This window comes from Sphaeramia orbicularis, chromosome 1, assembly GCF_902148855.1.
Source record: "Sphaeramia orbicularis chromosome 1, fSphaOr1.1, whole genome shotgun sequence".
Lineage (NCBI taxonomy): Eukaryota > Metazoa > Chordata > Actinopteri > Kurtiformes > Apogonidae > Sphaeramia > Sphaeramia orbicularis.
The window spans coordinates 39176458-39198374 of NC_043957.1; the positions used below are offsets into that span (position 1 = coordinate 39176458).

Consider the following 21917-nt stretch of genomic DNA (forward strand, 5'->3'; position numbering starts at 1 on the left):
CTCTTTACTTTCATTCAAAACATACACATGCTAGGGTACATTCAGTGACATTTCGGTGCATTGACTCAAAATCCTCTTTCAAGGATTTGCTTTCCATTCATCTCACAACTGACTTTCTAAAATATGACTGTGAAAAATCTCCCACATGGTTCCATAGTTCCTGCTGTTAAAATGTGAACATGTCTCACACCATCTACTTCAGCTCATTTATCAAGGAGTAGTAGATTCCTGTTCTTCATTCATATCCATGTACACATCAGATAATGTCTGCTGAATGCTACAGGTCACGTACATGACAAATCAGGAGCAGAATCTGTAATTCATGCTGGAACATTCATCACAATGCACTGCTAAGGTTTCTGAGAATTTTTGAGTAAAAAGTACATATTTATCCTCAAGTTTAACCTTTAAACTACGATGCAAATCCCACAAATATGAAATATAGTCATCCTCAGTTGAAAATAAAGCAAACCTGAATACACTAATAAAAGACAACTTTATGTAACAGATTCTTGAAGCAAATGACTATGAAGACTTCACACACATATTCAGTTCATAGTCCAACTCTATCTGACTGTCTGAATAAATTAATATGGAAAACAATGTTGCCTACCTTTTAGATAGTGTTCACAGTGTTCTGATTAGAAAATTACCACTTAAAATTACTGTCTGATCTTAACAGGATTATAATAAAGGAAAGAATAATACTAGAAATGTCCATTATCTATCAGTTTGAATACTGTTAAAGACCTTGTAAACACATATGTTAAAGATACCAGTGACCTTCTTTATGTATGTTCCTTCTGTAAAATGTGCCTTATCTCATTATAACGAACTGTAACTGTTTGCTAAACACCATAAACATCCTGTAAGAGCTTCTGTTAATAAAAACAAATCTTTATTAAAAAAGAAAAAAAAAGATATCAGTGACCTTAACAGACTTTTAGAGCGTGATAGCCTTGACTTATGGTACGACTTCTTTGAAACAGTTAAGGGGTAAGAGTGCATTTTGTTTCACTGTTTCTCATGCGTTATTATAATCAGTGTTATATATTCCTTTTGAGATGAACAGTGCAGTAGAAAATTTCTTTTTAAACATGTCATGATGGTTATTATTATGTTAGTATTTAAAGGTAAAACTTTACACAATGGCGTGAGTTCAGAAACATGAATACCTTTCATATTTCCTTGTATATTTCTATATTTTCTTACTGAATACCTTCTATATTTCCTTGTATATTTCTATATTTTCTTACTGAATACCTTCTATATTTCCTTGTATATTTCTATATTCTCTTACTGAATACCTTCTATATTTCCTTGTATATTTCCATATTTTCTTACTGAATACCTTCTATATTTCCTTGTATATTTCTATAGTTTCTAACTGAATACCTTCTATATTTCCTTGTATATTTCTATATTTTCTTACTGAATACCTTCTATATTTCCTTGTATATTTCTATATTTTCTTACTGAATACCTTCTATATTTCCTTGTATATTTCCATATTTTCTAACTGAATACCTTCTATATTTCCTTGTATATTTCTATATTTTCTTACTGAATACCTTCTGTATTTCCTTGTATATTACTATATTTTCTTACTGAATACCTTCTATATTTCCTTGTATATTTCTATATTTTCTTACTGAATACCTTCTATATTTCCCTGTATATTACTATATTTTCTTACTGAATACTTTCTATATTTCCTTGTATATTTCTATATTTTCTAACTCCAGCAGACTCTGAGTTCAGGCTACATGAACAGTGACTGATCACATGCTTTATGAACTTCTTAAGACATAAGCCTTACTCTGCATGATCTCCATGTATTTCCAGCAGCCCCTTTGGGCCTCTCTGGTATTATCCTCTGATCTAAGCCTCCATCCATATTCCTGTCTACTTCTTATCAACCATGTGTAAGAAGGCAGTGCCAGAGAATAACAAACCTGCCACAACATGGCATACGAATGAATGTATTTGGTGACCAGATGGAGATCGGTGTTTTCCAGGATCCCTCTCCTTCATCTATAAAGGTTTGGCTCTTCTTATCCAGAGAATGTTTATCTAATGATACATGACCATGTCTGGGTTGTAAATGACAAGGACACACCTTAAGCATCTAGTGATCACAGAGGATATAAGTATCATAAACAGAGGGACGGGAAGTTCATCACTGACAATTTCACCTTATTTGGCCAAAGCTTCCTACCTCAATTTGTCAGCATGCTTTTTGTCAGAGCCTTTTGTTTCAGTAAGCCTTAATGATTTAGATTAATATATTTGCATTATTGTTTTTTCATTCATTTCTTGGTGTATGTGATCTGCACCATTCAAGAACATGGCTAAATGCAGGCAAACTACTTTCCCCTGTTTCGGCTATGGTCCAATTCAAACATATGGAAACACTTCACAGTCAGACAAGATGAAAACAACTGCCTTTTCTTTTCTTTTACCCTGCACTTCCAACTGAATTAGATTATAACTGAACTTATGCATAAAAAATCCCCTTACCATAGGTAAATCAGCCACTACATATTTCCTTTCCAAAAGAGTTACCACATGGGAATTATTTAGATTATGGTCTTATTATTTTTGCCCCACCTTTTTACAACCTTTTGCAGAATATGTGAAAAGTTATCTACATACATATCTAATGATTAAACAAAACAAGGGTATGAAGACACAGCAGTATGACATTTTATAGACACAATATATAAAGTCATACCAGTGAGAAAATGTGAAGGGGTTTAAGAGAAGTTGATTCTAGACTAAAGGAAGTATATTCAGAAATGGTCAACCAATGGCAAACCAATTCATCAACAACTGAAGTTTCCAGATTCGTTGGATAAATGGAGGATGAAGGGAATTTACTCAGGTGATGAGGTGAACTGGACGTGTTAAACATAATAGGACAAAAAAAATGTAAAACCGTGTGAGAGCAATGTTACGGTGTCATTGGTTACAGTAATCTTCCTACAGTTTGTGTTCTATGATTGATCTGCTGAGACTGAAAAGATACTGTCAGGGTCAGTGGAGTTGAGCACAGCATGGTGCATCAGAGTGAAAGAGATACTAGTGAGATTCCTTGAGATAACATACCCTGATAACCACTACAGATGCTCTCTTTCAGGCTGATACAGGACATCCAACAGAGATGCTTTTGAATTTCACCATCAGCTTTTACTGATACAGATCCTCCACTGTTTATACACGTGTAGTGTTAATATACTGCTTTATTTTTTATAATAGCAGTGATTGGCTTTAAGGAAGGTTTCAGTTGCATCCTCTTTCCTCCTACAGTGTGAGATACTGTGGTTCTGTTTGTTTGGTTGCCATGTTGTCAAGCAGAGACCAAACAGACTATCGTTGTTACCTTATCATCAGGACAGTTGGTGCCCTTTTTGCCCCTGGCAGGGGAATATCTATCCTCCATCCACCCTCCTTCCTCTTCTCCACTGACAATTGTTGAGGACACTCCTCTTCTCTTACGTTTCAGTGGTGTGAGGTACAACTCCACCCTTCGGTTGCCATCTGGCCAATGGGATGATGGCGAAAATGTTAAGTGAGGAGAGGAAGGGAATGGTGGACAGCATTGCAAGGAACAGGTGTCAATTGTCACCTGAGCCTCAGGTGTATCTATTCCCTCATGCGTATTATATATTAGCACACGATGCTACTCAGGTTAATTTGCTTTAAGTACAGTAGTGGCATTAGCAGTTGCTGGTGTTGATGTAAACATAGTATTTTCAGTTTGCACAGTTTGGTCCATTACAGGTTAAAAATGTCCATATACTCAATTTGTCATTGACAGAGTGAACTTTAAGTGGATGCATACAAAGACAGATATTGATCTGTATGTGATACTCTTGGGTGTGGAGTTCATTTTTAAAGTGGAATGTGGTTACCAGTTCCTGACAGACAACATACCACAGCTTCCCACTCAAATGAGCCGATGATGGTTCAGTGTGTCCCTGATGTTATGTGTCTCACACACAAACACACACAGATCCATGCATACAACTTGGAGATCATTCTGTGGAGTAAATACTTACAACTTACTTTGTACTGTTAGAAAAACAAACAAAAACAAAAAACTTAGCTCCAAAATTAACAGGTTCATCATTGACCTGTGCCCTACCTTTACGTCAAGTTTCATGAAAACTCAGTAGATTTGCATTTTACACTTCCTCCCACTTCTTTTCAAATGAAATTTTACATGTTATAAGTTTTCATGTTTTCTTGAAATGTGTTTTATTTCAAAGCACTAAGGTTGGATTATTTTGTTTGTTTTGTTGTCCTTGGCGGAGGTAACTAAACTAAACTAAACTAAACTAAACTGAACTGAACTGAACTGAACTGAACTGAACTGATGTGAACTGAACATAATTCATAAACCAATAAATAGAAGCAGGTGAAAACATAACCTCTTCGGTGAGAATAACTACAATAAACAATGGCATGAGAATTCACTTTCTCTTGTTTCAGTCAAGAATTTACTTATATGATTTGGAAACCTGTTTTTATCTTTAGTAACTCTATGGAAGGGCACTGTTTTACTGGGTTGTACATTAAAAACAACATAAAATCAATGTTCCTTCCTTTACTTCTGCTACCTGGTTAAATAAATAAGTCTATTACTTCCTATTTGCTACAGTTGTTAAACAGTACAGATGCTACAGTTTCACCTCATGGATTTATACGGCTGCTCTCTGATGTTCTCAAACAGAGCTCTGCTGGGGATTTCACTGTAGAGATGCATGAAATATGGAGGAGGTTTATTACATTAGTGAGAGGATGACTGCTGTTGTTTGCTTTTGTAGGCATGTCGGACCATCCCTACAAACAGCACTGCATTCAGCCTTATTTGATTTGAGAAAATGAGAACACAGATATGAAGTACACTCTAAGGCTATAAAATGACATGACCAAAATGGAAGCAGCCAGAATGCAGAAATGGGGCACGTACTTCCAAATGAAAAGCTTTAAGTAAAACATTAACTGCAACTGGGAGCAAATGCAAGCTGATTTATGTGTTAAAGTGCTGAAGCTACAACAACAGGTCACAGTGAAATCGATGCAGTATTCAAATGAGAGGAAGATTTGTTTAGGTTGGCTAAAGCACAAGGATGTAAAATTTCCAGTCACATGATAACAAATCCTTGGACAAAAGGCGAAGAGGAAAGACAAGAGCACGATTGTGATCGCACTGTGAGTACTTGTCCACTCACTTTGTGAAAAGGCTAGCATTGTGTTAAAGCTGCAGAATAATGACAACGTAACCTGGCAACATACAACATTTACAGGTTTCATGGACATGTATTGTATCTGCACACAGGAGCTTTTTCAGTCCAGAGCTTGTCAAAAACACATTTACATGCCATGTATGTAATTTATCCAACATCACATTCCCCTAGGCCCTACTTCATTATAATTTGCCTTGACTATAAAAGTGACTGAAGAGAGAGACAAAGGAAAACAATTAAAGTATTTATTTAAAAAAAAAAATAAAGAAGAGCAACAGCGAACACAAACAAGCAGGTATTCATACATTCTGATGTGATGGAGAGCATTGTGCTTTGTACACTATGTGCCTCTGACAATAATCTGACAGTGAAAATAACAGAAAGGCAGAAACTAAATAAATTATGTGTCAAGTTATGTCTAAAAATGAAACATGGTGTAAAGGTATTAAGTTTCTCTCTGTAATATTTAGAAACACTTGCAAATATCAAGCACAACCCTGCAGCATGGACTAATACAGGACCTCGAACGCATAAAACTCAAGGTTTGATTGAACTTAAGTTAAATAACAGCTGCACAATCTAAAAGTCAGACTGGCTCGACTGCAACAAAACAACTCATCAATAGGAAGTGATGTATGTGTTATGTTTACAGCCAGATGACAACCAAAACCTGACATATACCTTCATAAATAAATTTTAAAAAAAATCTCTTATATTTACAATATTTCTTGATTAAAATTTACATGTAAAAAGGTAACAAATGCAAACCAGTGTTTACAAAGTATTTACAAACTATGTACAATATTATAATAATGACACACCCACAGTATCTTCAGTACCTCAACTATCTTCATCTCAAAAACATTTTCTTCATTTTGGTTGTTTTTGGATAATTCAGCAGCATTACACTCACAATGTAAACCATTTCTCACTCCCGGTGTCTTATTTGGAGACTGGTCATAAAAGAATAAATATTAAAGTACTGATTTAAACATTATTTACTTTGATGAATCATAGTAAATAAAAAATTCCTCAGATGTCAGTCCCAGCAGAATGTGATGCTGTGTATCTAAGAGAAAAGCAGGCCACATTATATTTATAATCATGGTGATAATTACCATGAAAATTGGTTTGGAAGGCAACAGGGTCAATAAGGCATTTATGTTCTGAAAATAAACGTCAGCAAACATCAGCGTATGGATGGAAGGCACACATCAGTGATAGGCTATAGGTCAGGATTTTCAAGTTAAACTTGCTGAACAAAAACTAGACTATGTGATGAAATCTACATACCAGGGCAAAGTCAGAACATGCTTGGTAGCAGAGTAAGCAGGCAGGTGCATCATGTTGATACTATATTTTCAGATTGCTTCAAAAGAGCCGAGGCTGTACGATTTAGAGGAACATGGTCTTCAGAAGCTGTCCTTCATTATATAATGACTTCCCGCTCATCTGTTCTGATCTGCTACTTTAAACAAGGCTGTCAAAGATTGGTTTTCTTTTTTCTTATTCTTATTCTTATTTCGGACTTGGACGGCACAGTACTGAGGTCAGAAACATAAGCCACAAAATGAGGTCACTGGAGGAGGGGAGGAGGTTTTCAAGCAGCAGCGGTAAAAGAGAATGGCTTTGTTTCTTCAACTTTACACCAGAAAAAAATTGCTTCAAATAGATCTAGTGTCTTCTTCATGTTTAGGTCATGCAGTGTCCATGTCCTCCATACTCAGCATTTGTCTCTGCAAAAAACAGTAAAACTGAATCAGCTTCGTTTTGTGTTTTTAATAAAAGATCAGAGTAATAACAATAATAAAGAGATGTGGCATGTGGCAGATGTGGTGATACCTGAGGATAAATGTAGCCCTCAGAGCTGTTTCTGCAGATATGTACCTCATCTTCGGTGGTTTTCTGGTACACAGGATTGTCAAAATGGATTGTGTTGGTATTCTTCAGACGCCAGTGTCTCCATAGCAACACTGCCCCAAAGACCAGCAGAGACATAACCACTACAGAGAGAAAGAGAGAAGAGTTGAAGGTCATTTGGAAACGTCAGAGGAAGTGCTAAACGTCAGAGGAAGCGCTGAAAATAAAAGCAGATTAAAGATCCAGACAGGGGCAGAAGCTGAAAAGCGGATCTTACTTATGGGCAGAATGATGTAGAGAGCGATGGAATGGGAGGGCTGGTCGTCTCTGGGCATGGATGCCAAACCAGTGTTCCCTGAAAAAGATAATTAGAAAATAAATTGATAATTATTTGTTGGTTTACTCTTGATATTTCCAAAAAGACATCAAACGTATCCTTTTTATACCTTGGGCAGTGGCCTGAGGGTGCTGTAGAATCTGGGTAGAAAAGTCTTCAGGCTTTCTGGGTTGGACAAAGGCTGTAGTTGCAGGTTTTTTGGTAGCTCTGGGGGTGGTTTTGACTGTAGTAGTGGTTGTGGTAGTTACAGGCTGTTGGGGTGCTGGAGGTTTGGTGGGAACTTTAGGTGGGACAGGTGCAGCCGTTTTATTTTCAGCAGGAACTGTAACAGTAATGAAATTACACACAGTCAGTTAAAGATCTGGGTTATTATAGTTAACACTGAAAGTAGTCATTTTGGTGACTGAAATTAGAATAAAAACAAACTAAAACTAGGACAATACAACATGAACTAAAAAGAAATAGTATCAGCTTTGTTTTCATTGGCCTGGAGTGTATGAATAAAGTGAGTCTGCAACATTCACGCACTATTCTCTATTTTTCACATTTAATAAACACTGGTTTTGAAAATCACATTTGATGTTGAGCATTCTTTCTTCCAAACTTTTTCAGTTTCGTTACAATACATGAAGAACAATTTCTTTAAGTGCATACTTTTAAAGGAACTATATGTACTGGTATGAAAGATACATGGTGCTTTTCATAAACCTCTGTAGATTAATCTGAGTTATGGATATTATTGGTATGATCTGTTTCCTTTACTTCTCCTTAATTCTTCTTTTTATTCTTATCATTCTATTTTTTGTCCTGCTTGTATGTGGTGCTATCTTTCCAAATGTAGGATCAGGACCCAAAAGGCTGTTTTTAGCGAGCAAAATACATGAGAACAATATGAAACTGGAACTCATATTCCTAATTAAGATCTAGAAGAAGAGTGTTTTGTGGAAATATTTAATGAATATTGACCTTAATAAAGCTGTGAGAAATATAATGGAGAGGACTCTGATGTAGACAACAAGACGACTATAACATACAAGATAAAAATGGCATAACAGACAGAATTCATCATATAATTGATGACGTAATATTGTAGATTTGGGTCCAGAAGAGACATATATTTTCAAGCTAAAGAAGTTCAGGAACCACTGATCTAGTGTGTTTTGTGTTTCTTGCTACCATTTTGCCATCAGGAGTCAGACTTTTTCTATATAAATGTATATATAATGTGTATATATAGATGAAAGTGAACTAAATATAGCTCTAAAACACACACACACACAAAAAAAAAAAACAGTGGATTTCCTTAGAATAAAAATATTACTGCTTGCACTACTAAAAACTGTTTCACGACTATGTAAAAACTATGAAATCCAGACTGTTCTATTCATGAGGTGCTTGTTTTTTTAAGTAGCGGCAGGTGCAGGAGACTACCTGTCACACATGTCCTCATGTCATGTCCCATGGTGGTGTTGTCAGGACAAACACAGGTGTATTTAGGTGAGTGTTCGTTGATCACAGGGGCAGGGAGGCACAGAAACTCACAACCTCCATTTACATGACCACTCTGTTCACACCAGTTGGTACCTACAAAAGAGGGAGACATGTAAGTTCAAAGACAGCCGAAGAAAAAGGTGTATGATCTTAATACTTCTTGTCAGATCTGAAGTAGTTGATGTACCGTTGGGTTGCTTAAGATTGTGGTGCAATACAATGTCCTCTGGCTGATTTAAGTCCCCTGCCAACTCTGTGATGTCATTTCCCATCAGACGGTTTGCACTAAAAACAGCGTTGTTGCTCATGTCCGTCCAATACACTTTTTCCTGGAAACAAATTCAACAAAGTTACTGTGTTTGATTAATTCTATTTGCTGTTTCGTAATACACAAATAGATAATGAATCATGTAGACTGATTAAGGATGAGTCCAATTTATCCAAAATTAGGAGAAATAAAGTTCACATGCAGCAGTTAAAGATCCAGCTCAGTTGTTTAAACCACTTTCAGGTATATAATCCTCACAACACAGCAATTAGATTACAAACTAGTTACAAATGAATCAGATATTATAACTTTCCAAAATTGCAAAATGTGTTGTGAAACCAGGAAGGAGTGCATTTCATCTTGGTTTCAATATTGTCCATTTCCTTCTAATTATTCTGTAATCTAAAACTTTATTATCTAAACATTTCTGAGCAGCCTGTTTTAAAACAAATTAATAAAATTACATTTTATTGATAAGAAATGAGAAATTTTGATTTGATCATTTCATTACCAACCTCAAAGACTGTCAAAGACAGAGGGTGTGCGAGCTTTTCTTCATTCATAATGAGAGTGTGTCGAGTCCCTCCATTGACATCAACACTGGAGAGAGTGTGCATCTTAGAGTCCACCCAGTACAACCGCTGGCTAACCATGTCTGTCCAGAGAAAGGATGAAACACAACCATGACAAGGGTATCAGATTTTTTAACATGGTGGTCTGCTCATGATTCAGCTTGAGTGATTCAGCTGTTTCTACTTAATGCATCCACATGGTTCTGCTCCTTACCCAGAGTGATGCCATTTGGCCACAGGATGTTATCTGTCACCAAGGCGATGCGGTCAGCTCCATTCAGCCCACTCTTCTCGATCTTAGCCTCTTCACCCCAGTCTGTCCAGTACATGAAGCTAAAACAAACAAAAAAAAAACTGTCACTACAAGCTGCAGTTCAGTCTGTCTGACACTCTGCTATTACTAACAGACAATAATAGGCCTTGTGCCTCAGCCTACTCCTTTTTTCAGGTATTGATTGTGAGAACATTAGTGTGAAATGATGTTTACTGTATGATGTATGTAACCAAAAATAACATGTCATTCATTCACTTACTTATTTACTGGATCTACTGTGATGGCTCTTGGTTTCTCTAGGTTTTCTGTGATCAGGGTCTTCCTCTTGGCTCCATCTGTTGTAGCAACGGAGATCGTTTTCATAACACTGTCAGTCCAGTAAATGTTGCCATGAAGCCAGTCGACTGCTATGCCCTCCGGGGCCTCGATCCCACTGCCAATGACCACTGTGTGGTGAGACGAGTTACCAGCGACGTTGAGCTTGGAGCTGGTGGGAGGCAGACGGGGGTTTAATTTGAAGAAGAGATAAGTCAGTCTGCCTCACAGTCTGTCACTAGTCAGTAATAAACAGCACACTGCAAAAGAAGACTTCCAGTATAGAAAAAAAAAAGCCTTCCAGAAAACCAAGAATTTATCTTTTCTTTTTTTCTGTTCTGTTCTGTCTTTCTTTTTTTTTTTTTAAATAATAATGCTAAACATGTTTTTCATTAAAGCATCCTCTAATTTTTTGGAAACTACATCTGTGTTTTATAGTATGTATATATATATATATATATATATATATATATATATATATATATAGAGAGAGAGAGAGAGAGAGAGAGAGAGAGAGAGAGAGAGAGAGAGAGAGAGAGAGAGATAGATAGATAGATAGATAGATAGATAGATAGATAGATATATAGATATATAGATATAGATATAGATATGTGTGTGTCTATTAAGTGTTAAATAGCACTCACTGCATCTATTATGTCTTTTATTTCCTAATGCTTATTTGTGATCCTCTTAGATTAATTTATCCTTCTTCAGGTGAGATCATTCTATGAACCTCTTGATTATAAGTGATTTTAATCCTCATCTTTTTCTTTTGTTTTATTGTACAAATACTACTACTACTACTACTACTACTACTACTACTACTACTCCTACTACTACTACCACTACTGCTACTAATACTACGAAGAAAAAGAGGAAGAAGAAGAAGAAGAAAGTGAGAATACTGATAAAATTTCTCAACTTAACTTTCTCTTTAAATAACTGTGTTTCCCTTGCTTGCCATTTTCAACATTTTTGTCTTCTATTTTAGTTTAATTTGTACCTCAGCAGAGTACTTCAGTAGCAAATTTTCTTGCTTCATACAAGACAAATTGGTTATGTTACTTTAAAGAAAAAAGTACTCTATAGAGCCATGCTAACTGGAACAGCCCATGACCTAATTTAACTCATATTAAAAGTGAGACCAGCTTCAAAAAGAAATTAAAAGTGGGCCAGAATGAAATCAGTTTAGGCTTCATATGATCATGGCAGAAAAGTGATTTTAGTGCGTAAACACTGCATCTAGTATCAATTATATCATTAAATTTAGTTATTGTTTGGCTTGTTTTGACATGATACTAAATTGTGCATGAACTAGATTGTCCACTCTTAGGTTAGTTTACTTATTACTGCCTATTGTTGATGATGAACTGTTTGAATGTCTTGGGGTTTTTTTTTTTTGTTTTTTTTGTGACATAAGTTGCAGGATGAACTAAGTATCACACTTTTTTCATTTATTGGCAGTTGTAAATAATAATGTTTGAATGTTTTGCTTGATTTTTGTGTGGACCCTGGCAAGAATACCTGTTGGTAATAACTAATGGGGCACCAAAGTAAATAAATAAATAAGTGCTTAAGAACATGTCTAGAGGTCAAATGTCATGTACTGTTTTTGACTCGAGACAGCTTATACTTCAGAGTATTTCTAACCTGTATATTTTCTTCAGGAAGAGGTCAGACCAGAAGATCATCTTATTGGGCATGTCCATGTCTATAGCCACTGCATTTTTCAGCAGCGGGATCAGACGGACATACTCGCTGCGGTCCACCGTCATCTTCCTCACCTCATGCCTGTTGGTGAAGTACAGGGTGGGCACAGAACCTGGAGGAGGCACAAGTGGTACAAACCAATAAGGGCTGGTTTTCAGACTGAACAGTAAATCTTGTGCGTCACAGTGAATAGGGATAGACTTTCTTCCAAACATTACCTGATTCAGCCTTGCACGTCTTGGTCACAGGGTCAATTTCATAGCCTTTCTCACAGTCACACTTGTAGCTGCCTGGCAGGTTGATGCATATCTGGCTGCAAATGTCTGGATCAGCGCATTCATTAATGTCTACAGATGGAGAAACGGGAGAAAGTAAGACACACAGCAACCAGAAAATGAATATCAGAACAAAAGATTCTCAGTATCTCATATCTCAAGGTTTAACTGGAGATATTATCAATGTCTGTGACTCTTTACCTTCACAGGTCTTTTTATCCATCTTCAGGCTGTATCCAGCTGGACAGGAGCAGTTGTAGCCAAAATTTAGATCATTGCAAATGTGAGAGCAGCCGCCATTTCCAGTCAAACATTCATTGTTGCCTGTGGAAACCAAGATAAACAAAGCTCACAAATGCACTTCTTTGCAACCATTTTCCTAATGGTTCCTCGCTATTTCATTCAAACCACAAACTATGTAGGCCAACCTGCTACGATGAAAACTGGCCCAATCACATTTTCCAAACTATTATGTGGTTTAATTTTTTTTAAATTTTTCTTAGACCAAAGGAGCTGTCCGTATACCCAGAGTATACCCATCCATTTGGACGTACTTCAACGCTGCTTCAAACATATATTTTATAAATATGCAAACATTGCACTACTGCTGTGGTTCTGTCACCACACTCAAATGGGCAGAAAAATACACACACAGAACACTGTACTTTATTTATTGCTCCTTGACAGTCTTATATGCAGGAATTTATATGAATTTAAAGACACTTGTTTATTTAATTATATGTAATTAAAGAAACTTGCTCATTATATTTGTATAAATTTGTTTGAATTTAAAGTCACTTGACCACTGTATTTGTATAATTTTGCATGAATTCAAAGAAATTTGATCATTGTATTTGTCTGAATTTGCATGAACTTAAAGAAACCTGATCACTGTATTTATATTCATTTAAAGAAACTCGATCATTGTACTTGTAAGAATTATTATGAATTTAAAGACACGTACATCTAAATTAAAAGTTACTGTTAACATGACATTATTTGCATTGCCTGTCACATGATACTGCAATTAGTATTCTATATAAGCAGCTGTGTGTCATGACCTGTCCTATATCTGATGAAGGGCCGATCCCTGAAACGTCACTGTGGTTAATAAATATCTTCTTGGGAGCTCACAGGTTGTGCGGACCTTATTTTTATTTTTTTTTATACCCAGAGTAACCTCATGATATTTTGTATGGTGAGTGTAGGTGCACATCATAACAAACAAAGCGCAGATCTCAGATACAGGCAGATACATAGTGTCATTATGAGGCAAACAATATCTGAATATCATGATTTTTCTTTATTGTCTTAGTTTTTGTCTGTTGTCATCTATCAGTTTTTTGTTTCGTTTTTTTTTTCCTTAGTGGCTATTGTCTTTTTCTTGTTTTTGCCTATTGTTTTTTTTTTTCTTCTGGCGACTTGTAGTTTCTTGTTCTTGTTGTGATTTTGTAAGTAAAAATGAAAATTATTAATAATAATGAAAAAAACCCAATATGTGAATGGAATTTCACTTACCACACTCCTTGATGGGCTCATCTGACCAGTCCCTGCAGTCTTTTTGTTGGTCACACACCTTCTCCATGCTGATACACTCCCCACTACGGCACTTGAACATGGTGGGGCCCTCACAAACATTTTCTATTAAGAATAATATGTGTTTCAGTGTAATCTAATCATATATGACTACTATGAATCACCTCTTAAATGTCTGAATGTTTCTGAATGAGGAGTACAGACAGATGTAAAGAGTTTTAATAAATTCACCTTTGTGGCAGCCAACCTCATCACTGAAGTCCCTGCAGTCGTACTCTCTGTCACACTGGCGGCTGCCATGGATACAGACACCGTCATTACACTGGAACTCATCTGGACGGCAAGTAGGACGACCTAGGAAAAGAAGACGAATGAAGGGGGACAAAGAGAGGAAAAGGAGACACAGGAAGAAACAGAAAGTCAAATGAGATCAGATAACAGAAGGGAGCTGGTGAATAGGTGTGGGTGTTTATTTTGTGTGTGTGTGCGTGCATGGATAGACTGCATCTGCTGAGCTCAGGTTTCTATGTAACACCCAAAAGGAATCAAAAGGGAAAGAAGGAAGGATCAGCTTGGTTTAGAGCAGGGGTGTCCAAACATGATCCTCGAGGGCCGATATCCTGCATGTTTTAGATATTTCCCTCTTCCAGCCACACCTGGTTCAATTAATGATCAGCTCATCATCCAGCTCTGCAGAAGCCTGGTAATGATGTAATAGCTTCCAGGTGTGATGGAAGAGAGAAACATCTAAAATATGTAGGATACCGGGCCTCGAGGACCGGAATTGGACACCCCTGGCTGGCTTAGAGGATGGAACCAGTCAAAAATGAATAATATTTAAAGGAAGCAAACTCACTGCAGTTGACTTCATCTGATCGGTCTGGACAGTCTATGCCTCCATCACACCTCCAGCTGCCATGGATGCATTCTCCATTTGCACACTGGAACTCATGGGCGCTGCAGTGTGTCTGTTTCTTGTTCGACGTCTGTTCTCCACAGGTCTCAGGTGACTCATCAGAACCATCTGCACAATCTGCATCTCCATCACATCGCCAAAGCGCTGGCACACACACTAAGTTTTTACACTGGAAGGAATTAGAGCCGCAGGTGGGTTTGGGGCAGGTGCGCTCATCAGAACCATCTGAACAGTCATCATCGCCGTCACAAACAAAGACGGCGGATATACACTGGCCATTCGCACAACGAAACTCGCCATCCTTGCATGTTTTGGCAGCTGTATTGAGAAAGGAAACACAGGAGATAGAGTAATACTGCTAAAAAACAAAACAAAAATACATCACTGGAGTAAAGTTACTGCAATCATTCAACTTATACTACATTAATTCATTTAAATTTAGGAAGCAGATTCAAAGAAAGTTTTATAGTTGTATGTGCAAAATAATGTATTGTTATTAATGAAGGGAATAAACTCTTGTTTAGGTGTTATTAACTTACTGCAGTTTTTCTCATCAGCTCCATTGTTACAGTCAGCTTTGCCATCACAGTGCCAGCCACCTGGTATACACTGGTTCATGGGAAGGCCACAGTTGAAGTCTGACTGCCTACATGTTTTAGCAGCTGAGGACAGAAGAAGAAGGATGTGGAACTCATTGACAAGGAAGTTAAGCCTAGAACCATACCATAAAATGATTTATTGTATTGTAATAAATGTTCTTATCTGCAGACAGTAGGTTTACAATAAGACATTGATGTGTTTATTACATATTTGTTATTGATATTTATCAGTTTATGAGAAGACTGACATTTAGATGAATCGTTTTTATTCTGAATGTTCATCAAGCAAAAAGCCAAATATTGGTTTGTTGATGCTTCTCAAACATGAGGATTTGATGCAAAGTAACTTAAGGATGTCACAAGAGGCTCCAGGAAGCAAAAATATCACAGAAGGATTAATTCTTTACATGAAAATTCACAGTTTAATCTGTTAAGCTATTAGGCCCAGAGTGTGTTGAGTGTTCATGACCATACCACAGGTTGTATTCAGTTCATCAGTTCCATCACCGCAGTCATCGGCTCCATCACAGATCCACCTGCGAGTGATGCACCTCTTGTTTCCACACTCAAACTGAAGGGGACTGCATGTGTATGCTGCATCTGGAAATGATGAAAAGTGTCGCATGATGACAACTGTCTGTTAAGGTTTAATGACAACATGTGATAGTCCAGTGATGTGCAGTCTGCTTTGGCTGCTCCGTTCACACTTTGCTGCTCATGAATGGCTCATAGGAAGGTGAGCTGGTGTCAACATGAAAAACTTGATATCCTTGCAGGGTTAATGTTTGACTGAAAATTACACATAGGAAAAACTTACAATCAAAGGCCTCTGAAATTTACTGTGAAAACCACACCTTTTGGTCATTGCTTAACCTGGTAGATTACCAAATTAAGATAACGAGACCTTGTGTTTTTTCAACCCATGTAGGAACAAGAAGTGAGGTAGTCAAACTTCAGTGTAAAATGGCCGAACCAGCGAAAGCCTTCCCTGCCTTTTATCAACTCCCAAAGACACAAATTAATGTTCACTTCATTTACCTTTTTCAAAACAAGAACACAAATGTATTTTTATAACATACTTCGACATCAGAGCTTAAAAGTGATTCTTATTAAATCAATACAGCAAGATATAAAACAGATATAAATAAGATAAGAAAAACTACTCATAATGATAGAAAATGATGTTTACAACTACAAGAAATCATATAATAAGTTTAATTGTGTGTTTTAATATACAATAGAAATACTCGCAAGTAATTTCCTCTTTGCTTCGTCACTCACTGCTGCCATTTAGTAGCACAGCACACACACCTCTGCAACTTTCGGTTAACACTTTTCAGAAACTGAAACAGTTCAAACAATTCTGTTTCTCATCTAAGCGGCAAAACTGTTACGTTTGAAGTCTTGTGACCTCATTTTGACCCTGGTTTACTGTAGCATGCAGGGTCTTGCCCCCAGACCATCACATCACAGTGAATCTGCAGAGGGGGAAATATCCCAAGGAGTGAATCTCTATGTGAAAGTAACACATTCATACTCCTCAGGTGACAAGATGGCAGCCTGAAGAGCAGCTTAGTGACATTCTCCATCACCTTTACATTGTCACTTCTTCCTGTGGTTGGGGACATGTCAGACTATCCCTTTAAGACAATAGCATGGGAGGAGTTGAACAATCACACCACCATTTGCTGATTGGTCCCTGAGTGGCATTCCTCATAACAGCATCCCCACAGTGACCCACAGACAGAGGCGGAGACAAAATACAACAAAGTGTGCAAGTCTGAATGTCAAAATGAGTGATGGCAGTTGAAAAAAAGAAACTGTCTGATTACAGGAATTACAGGTTTCAAATAAAATTGTTTCAATTCCAAAAACATGAAAAGGAGACACTATATAGTTTAGACTAATAACTAAAACTGACGTTGGACAGCTATGTCAAAAAAAAAAAAAAAGAAAGAAAAAAACTTGAACTGATGAAAACACCCTTTTATATACTTTACATTATACTCTAATGCTTTCACAGCAACCACAGAGACATAGAAATGCTCACACATGTGGCGAGCAGACTAAACCGGCATGAAGCCAGCGTGGGTTCCAGGAATAGAGTTTCCAAATTATACTCCAGCTGTTTCCAAAGATATGTGATGACAAATTTACAACTGATTTAAGGCCTTTTTTTTCTACAACTCCCACTCACTTTCCTTTCTCGAAAAATATTCATTCTGCTTATATGGGAAGGATCAAAGAAAGTAGGTCAAACACCGGCCCCTTCTGACCTTCAAACTCCTGACCCTGTGTCTGAGGATGGAAACTGTAAACTGTACAGAGAAATGTTTTCATAGTCTCTGCTTCTTCCACAAGTGGGTCAGCCTTTACAGTACAGTAAACTATTCAGCAAGAAGAGATTTCTTCTAATCCTTTGCACCAGATTGTTTCTGTGGAGCAATGTTTAGGTGCAGCTTTTCAACTTAAGATTAGTCTCAGTTCTGTCCTGAACTTTTAAGTTGGTCATGTTAGTCGATTATAACTGATGCTCAATAACTTTTTTGTATGAACATCTTTCGTAGCAAAACGTCACAAGACATGGTTAAAAGCCTCTTCAATATGGTTATCATAGTTGTGTGTCTTTCTTAGATATTATTTACTTTACAAAGGGCTTTAATTAATACAGCAGAACAAGCTGTTTTCCAGCAGGTAAATAGACCTGTATATAGACCTGCATCTTCATGTGTACAGTATTTCAGCCATCAGTTTCAAAGCATCAACTCAACTTTCTTTTTCAATGACATCCTTTAGAGGCTATTTATAACCACAGTGTGAACCTGACAGCCAGCTGACTGTGTTTTTATAACACCGCCATGTAAGGTCAACTGAGTGCTACTTCTAACACGCACCACATTAATATGATTTGAAAATGTAAGGAAACTGGTTCTTGTTCAACAGCAGAAACTGATGAGATGAATGACAGATCATCTGAAAAGGCAGATGAATAGTCTCCTTTGTGACGACATGTGACTTCTTTCACTAACAATGCATTCCTATCATTTTGTGGAACATGCATGCAGTATACACACACGACCTTCACATAAAGGTGTGTTTATTGACTCAAACAAACACTCGGGAGTTAATATATAACCAAAATGCACGTGCATCATGAGGACTGACATCCTGCTGGAGAGTAAAGTAATAAGGCCCTACTCAAATGTAGCCAAATTAAGTTAAATTCCAACATGCAAAGGATCTGTGGGAGTTTGCTAATGTAGGTTAGACAGGAAGTTGGAAGATGGGGAAATTGAATTGCTGCTGATATCCTTTGGAGTTTCAATTAAATGTCAGTACTGACATACTGCAGTCTGACATAAAAACACTTCAGATGAGCTTGCAAATACGTTGGCTATAATATACACTTTATACATTGAAAGACTGTGTCAGTACACCGAATGGCAGATGAAAGTTCACCGTCTATGGTTATGACTTGTTTCATGAAGGTTGGTGTGTGGCAAAGTGAGAGAAAGAACATACGTGTGAATCGGTCTCATTAGCACTCAAATACACACCACACATAGAGAGATTAGCAGCAGAGTGAGTGAATGGAAGTAAGCCCAGAAAAAAAATGTGAAAAAGTTTTAATCTGACAAGCTCGTGGAGGAGAGTTGAGATTATTGAGGGATTACTGGAGCAGCTACTGCTACACTGGGCCAGGTTAATTCCCTGCACATTGTTGGTCTTAAGGGCATTAGGTTCAGTGTTTGACCAGTCAGGTTTTGTACCACACTGGAAACATTTTGCTGCCAAAAACTACGGGGTATTGGAATCTTTCTTACTTCTGGGAAAAATGGAAGAAACTTATTGTAGATGCTGGACTGACACACACACACACACACACACACACACACACACACACACACACACACACACACACACACACACATAGACGTGGATAAAGTTTAAGACGGATGCAGATATTTCCTCCAGGCTGAGGAGGGAGGATGCCAAAATGCTGCTGTAGCTTGCCGCGCCCTTTCTGGTTGACAGCCGCCTGTTTCTGCGTTTATTCCTCACATATGAAACTTGAGACCACCGGCAGCACGGAAGAACCTGAGTGGCTGTTCAGATACGCTGTACGGCGAAACAAACCAATCACAGCGTTGTGCGTAAATTCCATTCATATATGTCGAAAATGTAAACCACACTGGGTTGTCGCCAGTATTACTTTATCATCCGCTATTTCTGATCTATACAATTATCTCTACAGATGCTGCGTTTATTACAAGACAACTTGAGGCAGAGAATCTATACTTTATCTCATCCTAATTCGTTCAATCAATGAAACAAAACAAAAAAATATATAGAAAATGAGAAAAAAAACTATCCCCAACAAGAAAAATAACACCTAAACAAACTGATATTTTAGTATTGATGTCTATATTTCTAATTTCTTGTATTGCTCCAACTTTCAGCACACTATGGTGCGACAGTCAGACCCATTTTCTTACCTGCTTGAGGCGAAGGGTGAATCAGCATCAGCAGGAGCCAACATGAGGACAGTGCAGTGAGTCCCCTCCACATCACGGACATGACCTGTCTTTTTTGTCCCTATTTGACAGCTATTTAAAAAAAAAAAAAAAAAAGTAAGCAGCGAGGAGAGGGCGAGTTCACAGTATTATCTGTGCGTAAAAATACTATTGTTCAATGAGAAGACAGCAGAGTCACGTCTGTGCGTAAAAGCCGAGTGCCAACAAATTATTGAGGGTTCTAAGGCACATCTGAGTGTTTTCTAGGAGGTGACAGGAGGGCGGTGCTAAAGCAGTGGTCTGATGTTTGAAAATGAAGACGTGAGCATCCGCCGGGGGGGAGGAGTCATGATGTTGCTGTATCACTGAAAGTCAGTGTGTGTGTGTGTGTGTGTGTGTGTGTGTGTGTGTGTGTGTGTGTGTCCAGGAGATGCGCTTGTATGTGTGTCACCGGAAGAAAGAACGCACTGAAAAAACGCATTGGCAAAGACAATGTGATGGTAAAAGGAAACTGTCATGTGAAATGAAATGTGTTCAAACATTCATCACACATGACACTGTCAGGAGTTCAGTCAAAAAAGAAAGAAAGAAAGCCAGTGTGTATTCCCAGGGGGAATCCACTGTTTCACTACTGTAGAGTTAATAACATCACAGATCATATAAGATTTTGTTTCCCACAGAGAGGTAGAGACAGATGATCTTCCATAATTGCATCATATCCATTAATATTATTACATCATATCTTTAAACCTCTGAAATTACAATGTGTTCACTCTAAAATGAATGTCACACATCTTTATTGATTTTTAACCCTTTCATGCATAGTGGTCACTCCAGTGGACAGTTATTCTACAGCTGTACTCTCGTATATTCATGGGTTTTGTTGTTTTAGTTTCATATCAGCCTACACATTGGATGCTTATGCACCATCCCATACGCTGACATTGAACATTTCTCTAACTTGGCTGTTCTTGATAACCCTGATCCAACATGTTTGAGTGTAAATCAAGTCCTTGTATTGTTATTAGACTATAATTAACTTTTTTTTTTTTTTTTTGGCATATTATCTCCATGAAGTGAGTAATGACTAGTATTAGAGTACACTACAAACAAAAAGTTAAGGATATATATATATTTTTTTGGTCATTTTTTTTGGTCATTTTTGCCATTTGTAAATAAAACTATGTCTGGTCATTAAAAAAATGTGTTTCAGTTTAATTCACACAAAAAAAGTAAAAAAGCGTTATGCAAGCATCCCAACTGAAAAAAAAAATAGCCCATAAATTTTACATATCCTTAACTTTTTGTTTGTAGTGTATGTTAAAATGTGAGAAAACATCAAATTAGCAGCATTTAATGTTTTTATTTCATAGTTTTCACACAGTATATCAGTAAATACACGTTTCGTTGCTTTAAAAATGAAATGCACATTCTTGCAACTCCATAAAAAATAGCTTAATTAAAAAAATTAGTCTCATTGTTTTTTAAATGTCTAAAGAGGAATAAAGAAAAAAAAATCTTAATTAATGTCCTCATAATTCATGCATGAAAGGGTTAATATTTGCTAACATCACTTGAGTTTCAAGGATTTGGAAAAAGACTACTCCTCATTCCAAAGCAAACACAACAAAAACAGTTTTATTAATGTAAATGATGCAAAAATTTAATCGGAATTTTCAGCTTTTTCATGGCAAAGAACTAATATGAGTTACTGAGAAGCTATTGTAGATTGGGATTTTTCCCTTGAAATTGACCCAGAGAAAGTGTTTTCCTCCTCTTTTCTCTGACATACATGCTTATGTAACTTCCAAAACACAAATGATGAATCTAGCTCTAGGGTTTCCAGAAGAATTTCACCAGAGAACAGTGTTTCAGATGCTTCCCAGACTTCTTCTCCTTCCTAGTTTTCGTGGAAACAGACTTAATATTTAGCAGTGTTTGATCTAAATGACTCTAAAAGAAATCTGGGTGTGACGACCTCAAAGGATCTATGGCTTT

General features: G+C 37.1%; 1 protein-coding gene across 2 annotated transcripts; it reads right to left on the reverse strand.

Moving 5' to 3' along the window:
• Positions 1-5483: 5483 nt before the first annotated feature.
• Positions 5484-20164, reverse strand: ldlrb (low density lipoprotein receptor b). Of its 2 annotated transcripts, none has more exons than XM_030145393.1 (18): positions 19902-20164; positions 15880-16005; positions 15346-15468; positions 14747-15124; positions 14122-14244; positions 13873-13995; positions 12556-12678; positions 12298-12426; positions 12020-12191; positions 10314-10541; positions 9995-10113; positions 9724-9863; positions 9128-9269; positions 8881-9033; positions 7559-7771; positions 7390-7467; positions 7095-7255; positions 5484-6988 (listed from the first exon to the last, which is right to left on the reverse strand). In XM_030145393.1, exons 1-18 carry the CDS (start codon positions 19981-19983, stop codon positions 6950-6952), a joined length of 2652 nt encoding a protein of 883 aa, XP_030001253.1. In that variant the 5' UTR covers positions 19984-20164; the 3' UTR covers positions 5484-6949. The 2 variants fall into 2 exon arrangements, with proteins under 2 accessions (XP_030001253.1, XP_030001260.1); XM_030145400.1 differs by having other exon boundaries at positions 7140-7255; positions 19902-19983.
• Positions 20165-21917: the final 1753 nt, after the last annotated feature.

What these genes read in the sequence shown, in the direction of transcription:
- ldlrb (XM_030145393.1), bottom strand. Translation starts at nt 19,983, where the DNA reads ATGTCCGTGATGTGGAGGGGACTCACTGCACTGTCCTCATGTTGGCTC. An exon ending in TGAACTGAATACAACCTGTG is followed by an intron (nt 15,469 to 15,879) that starts GTATGGTCATGA and finishes TTCTGTCCTCAG; the next exon opens with CTGCTAAAACATGTAGGCAG. An exon ending in ATCAGATGAAGTCAACTGCA is followed by an intron (nt 14,245 to 14,746) that starts GTGAGTTTGCTT and finishes TTCTTTTCCTAG; the next exon opens with GTCGTCCTACTTGCCGTCCA.